At 43.9% G+C, this 5,553-nt stretch overlaps 1 protein-coding gene across 2 annotated transcripts; it reads right to left on the bottom strand.

The window, feature by feature from the left end:
• Window positions 1-909: 909 nt before the first annotated feature.
• LOC115673788 (G-type lectin S-receptor-like serine/threonine-protein kinase B120) lies at window positions 910-5,553 on the bottom strand. 2 transcript variants are annotated; one of them, XM_030596031.2, is made up of 7 exons: window positions 3,840-5,543; window positions 3,142-3,252; window positions 2,834-3,063; window positions 2,547-2,757; window positions 2,205-2,442; window positions 1,954-2,101; window positions 910-1,658 (listed from the first exon to the last, which is right to left on the bottom strand). In XM_030596031.2, exons 1-7 carry the CDS (start codon window positions 5,197-5,199, stop codon window positions 1,350-1,352), a joined length of 2,607 nt encoding a protein of 868 aa, XP_030451891.1. In that variant the 5' UTR covers window positions 5,200-5,543; the 3' UTR covers window positions 910-1,349. The 2 variants fall into 2 exon arrangements, with proteins under 2 accessions (XP_030451891.1, XP_056172043.1); XM_056316068.1 differs by lacking the exon at window positions 910-1,658 and having other exon boundaries at window positions 1,953-2,084; window positions 3,840-5,553.

Genomic DNA, 5,553 nt, shown 5'->3' on the forward strand with positions numbered 1-5,553 from the left:
TAATTCAAGTTCAATGACAGTCAATTCGCGTCGAACTGGGTCACGGTCTGGGCTATCTTGTCCGGTTTTCGGCGGGATTTCACGGTCATGTCTGCTCTTCCTGTCGAGTTGTTCCTGCTTTCTCAGGCATGTGTCTCGGTGCGATTTCTCCTGAACCAAGCAATCTCTTCGGGTTGACAAAAGAGCATAAAGTATCAATTTACTAGTTTTAGGCCAGAACTAAGGTTCACGGAGATTGCTTTCTTTGTCTTTGAAAGCTTCTTTTATTACACACAAGGACGTATACAATTGTGGTTATAATAAGGTACTTTGAACCGTTCTTTCACCCACAGACAAAACACGTACGATGATTGATATATTAAGACTTTGAACCGGTCTTCCTTTAAATCGTCGCCTTTATAAATTCTTTTCAAAATCATAATTACAGGGAAGGTAGTACTTACCCGATATTGAGTCGTCGATGGCGGTCGAAGCTCGGGCCAGTCAACCTCAAATCAAGCCTTAGATCCTCTTCTGAGGTCGAGAAAGAGAAGTTAAGGGAACGGTGCTCCTCGAGGTGGGGGCGCAGTGGCGATGATGGCTGGAATGGCATTGGTCAGCGCGAGTCTCTCGTTGGTTGGCGGGAGTCTCGCGGCGTCGGCTGACAGATGCCGGGCGAGTAGGGTTTCGGAAACATTGCTAAGTGTACGTGTAGGCGAACAAACACTCGATGAATGCATGACAAGTGTCTCGGAAGCAACATGAACGCTGCTGCTACCTACAGCTAAACCTCACCCTAAGCAGAGTTACAGGAGGCCTCCGACTCTGATAGATTTATGTAGGCATCGATTTGTTCTAAAAGTTTGAAACTGTTTGACAAATCGCAGAATTTTATATTTCACTAGTTAAGCAAGATCGACTTTGTCTCCAAAAATTGAACCGTCCCAAAAAGATGAATTCTCACTTCAGGCACAGCAAACTGCAGAAAGCTGGAATAAAACGGGCAGCCGGTGCATGGAGCTTCCGCTATGCGCGGGAAGATGGGACATGTCTGACCACTTCGGGTCTAATGTACGCAGCCCCACCTTGCAATTTTTGCAAGAAAACTATTTCCTCGACTCAAACCCGAGGTCACACAGCAACAACTTTTACCTGAAATGCTAGTCCTAAATGCAATCAAACGCGATACTACAGTTTAAAAAGCAATGAAGACACTTTCATAACAAGACCAAGGAATCAAGTTGTGATTTTTCTATTTCACGTGCGCCCTTTTGACAACAATACATCCGCACACTTCTAAGGACACTTCTCTTAATTGTAACGATCACAAGAACAAACAGACGAAACAACACAAACGAATCACATTGGCCCTATCTACCATCCGCCGAGCTAACTGTTATGCCGTTTGAGGACTCAACTTCTTGGCTTTCATACAAAGAAGAAGTATGTATGGAGCCCGTGATCGAGGTTGACCTGGGTAGTTTCGGGAAGGGAAGATCCACTGTTTCACTTGCTAATAGTAGCACAACGGAGGGCATGGCCGGTCTATCTATGGCAGAGTCCTGCACACACAACAGTCCGACTTGTATGCATCGCAATACCTCATCCATAGAGCATGCGCCCCTGATACAGGGATCAATAAGTTCCATCCCCTTCCCTTCATTCCAATGATGCCAAGCCTGAAATCGTCGTGCACTTGTGTGAAAAACAGTTCAAATAACCTCTTAGATGTAAACAAACGAATAGCGAGTTCAAATGTATCTTGTCCTAAAGTGGGATAACATCCGTTGATATCATTTACTTTTTGATATGAATGATTGTTTCTAAGCTACAAAAAATGGAGAAAAGGAAACCAGACTGAGACAACCCTAATCAAGGCCAGCTTTTAACAAAACAATCGGAGCAGATGCAAACATCTTCTAGAATGAGAGTTTTGGTGCCTAGTAGCTCGAGTGCAAACAAAAATAAACTCACATGGCGGATTAGATTAGATTGTTCCGGCGTGCGAAAGCCAAGGTTTTTCTTGCCGCTAATGATCTCCAGTAATAATACCCCAAAGCTGTACACATCGGATTTGACCGAAAATAAACCTTCCATCGCATACTCTGGAGACATGTAACCACTGCAATTTAAATTGGCAGATGAATCAGTCCACTCCACACTGATCAAACATTTGGAGTCAGATATGCACTTCCTATTTCTCGCTAGGAAGAAATTCAACTTACTATGTGCCAACCACCCGATTGGTACTCGCTTCGTTTTCGTTCGTACCGAAAATTCTCGCCATGCCAAAGTCCGATATTTTCGGGTTCATTTCTTGGTCCAACAAAATGTTACTAGCTTTCAGGTCACGGTGGATAATCCTTAGTCTAGAGTCTCGATGGAGATAGAGGAGGCCTCGTGCTATCCCTTCAATAATCTCAAAACGTTTCTTCCAGTCCAATAGCGCTCGATTCGCTGAATCTGCATCAAATTTTGAAAAGTAAAGAAAAAACACATGAATAAATTTCATGACAATTCTTTCATGGAATGCAAAAGACTAAATTCAGATGTTTGACTCATCTCACCAAAAATAAAACAATCCAAGCTCCTGTTGGGCATGTACTCGTAAACGAGCATCTTATCTTCCCCTTGAACGCAGAATCCAAGGAGTCTCACGAGATTTCTGTGTTGTAATTTCGCAATTAACATAACCTCATTCTTAAATTCCTCAAGCCCTTGGCTCGACTTCCTCGAAAGCCTCTTAACAGCTATTTCTTGTCCTTCAAAAAGCTTTCCCTGCAGGTTCAGAGCGTAGACAATTAATTAGGCCTCTATGACATCTCAAAATCTTCAACTGGTGATCAGGCTTTACCTTGTAAACAGGACCAAATCCTCCCAGTCCGAGCTTGTTTTCTTCAGAAAAGAAGTTCGTCGCAGCTTCGATGGAACTGAAGTCGAACACTGTTATATCAGCTCCTCCTACTTGCTTAGCATCTCTACCAAGACCATCTGCTCCGGATAATTCAGCAGATAGCTCTTCGTTCTTAACAGAATCATCAGACAAGGGAAGTTCCTTGTTCTTCTGATAGAAAATCGAGAATCCTGTATTAAAAATTCACTAACATGTAAATAAGCAAATAAAGACCAATAAATCATTCACTCCACAGAATAAAATCTCACCTTTCAAATTGTCCTTGAACCTCCACAACAACCATACTGCTACACCGAGAACAAACGCTCCAACCAAGACAGTAATTATTATGAACAGGTTCGATAGTTTGCTCTTTGTTCCTATTCATAGAAAAGAGAAAGAAATTACGTTATACGGGTCATCACTAGTTGCAAAGAGTTCAAGTATTCTACAAAATATCCAAAGTCATTAGCACAGATAAACTCTGTGACAATAGATGTATTGTCTATTGTATGACGCACAACTTCTAGTTGCAGGCAGGTCAGACAAAAGAGATCTCGTCTAAGCCATATAACAAATCATGATATGCTGATGAATAGGTTCTTTTCATGCGCAATGTTCTGATACTTCACCTTCATATAAGCTTGAAAACACCTGGTTATGCCGGAATTTTTCTTTGAGACTGGAAACATCTTATGGTGATCTCTGTTGACAGTGGTTAATTTCATTCCTTTCTGATACTACACAAGGCTAGATTCATGTTATTCAGTTACACTAATTGGTATAATCCCTGACCTTTATTAACCTAATACTATACATGAGAATCTCAGTGCTTTTTTTGCTAAGTCACACAATCGGTGTTGGCCTTTATCACACTAAAGAAGATCAATAGGAATAGGAAACATTACTTGGGAGAAGATCATCAAGTTTTTAAATTGCATAGGGAAATACCAAAAAGAGATCATACCTAATTCAGAATTGGCGAGACGAATTTGGAGGGTCAGTCCACCCATGGCAAATTGCTGCACATCTATCAAATCCTCGCTCCACAGCATGCACCCCATGCCTCCAAAAGCATACGCGTTGCACAAACAATTCTCCCGACACTTCGCCTCACACTCTTCACTGCTAATGCCTGGAACTAAATCCGCGAAATCTGGCAACTTCATGCCATCCAATTTCAAAAAGCTGTCCATCGCGGCATCATCTCCCACTAAAATGTTGCTGTTGTCCCGACACTGTAATTGGGTCTTCCGAGCACAACCCGCGGACCAGTTACCCCTGTTCCATTGATCCGGTGACTTCGGACTGAACCCTTCCATGCAACTACATTTGGGAGAGTTCCTTTCGTTACATATTGCAAAATCTCCACACTTATTATAGAGGTCACATTCCTTACCAGGCTGTTCTTGCAGTACAGTCCACTCATTAATAGTCTCATCCCAGCGTAACTGCTCCTCCGTCCCATTCCAAAGTATACGGAACATCAAGAGATCGGACCTATTCAATGGCGTGTACGTAAAGTACGTGCTTCCGTCTGCCTCGTTCAAGAGACTGAACCCATACAGATAATGGGGGTTCATATTTGGCACGCCGGTGAAAATCAGCCCGCTCCAATGCCCGCTCCTCCATTCCCGGCCTGACTGGCCCCAGATCACTATCTGTGGCGGCAACCGGGGATCGACGCCCATAAAGAAATTCCCAGGGGAAGGGTCGTCCGACGATTTCCACGACCTGAAGGCACGGTTCTCTCCAGCCGCAGAATTCACCCTCACTCTCATGCCGGGCAAGTACGTGTCTGTCGGGTGTTCGAAGCTTTGCCAATGTGAATTGCTAATATCACCATCAGCGCTAGCAGAGTCAGCATCTGCACTGGCCAAAAGAACAAGATTTCCAGTATCTGTCAAAACAGCTGTTGAGTCGGTGGCCACAGAGGAAGAATTGAGGCCACTTGACCAAACTGTGCGATTATGCCCATCTAAAACCATCAAATTTCCATCACTTGAAACTGTCAAAACTCCAGATTTGTCAGAAACAGGGCTATCTCTGTTCGCGACCCACACGACTGTTTTAACACTTATCTTGCGGTACCAAATGCCGACATATCTAAGAGACGAATTTGCAGGGTTAAAGAACCCCAGTTCGAAATTCCCAGAAGAAGAAATCAGAGTCTCGCCATCTCCGATAAACTGCCCTCGCGAGATCGAATTTGCTGCACAAGAACTCGAAAACAGAGACGACCACACGAAAAACAAGGAGAAAAGGAAGAAACTTGCTCTGTTTCGGCCGGTGAAGGGCGTTCCACCATTGACAAATGCCCCGACCATTGATCCGGAGAGAGGGAGAATCAGGAACACAGAACCAAGTACACCAGCGGAAACTTTTCAGGGTGAGAGAGGGAGAACCAAGTACACAAGTGGAAACTTTTCAGGTTGAGAGAGGGAGTTTCAATGGCACGTTAGGCGTTGCGGTTTGTGACCCGAGGTTGACTACTTTCTTGGAATTAGAATCAACACAGAAAAAACGTGCATTGAATCGAAAGTTGAAACCTGTCTCTTCTCTTTCGTCGTGTTTTTGAGTTGACCCGACGTGCAGAGAGGGCCATCGCCAACAAAAACTACAGAAGGGATGGGTGGACCCCCTTGACGGACGGAGGAGGCGTCGAGTTGAAATTTGTTTAT

This window comes from Syzygium oleosum, unplaced genomic scaffold (assembly GCF_021117445.2).
Source record: "Syzygium oleosum isolate NSW1041296 unplaced genomic scaffold, Sole_v2.1 Sole_v2.11, whole genome shotgun sequence".
NCBI classification, from domain to species: domain Eukaryota; kingdom Viridiplantae; phylum Streptophyta; class Magnoliopsida; order Myrtales; family Myrtaceae; genus Syzygium; species Syzygium oleosum.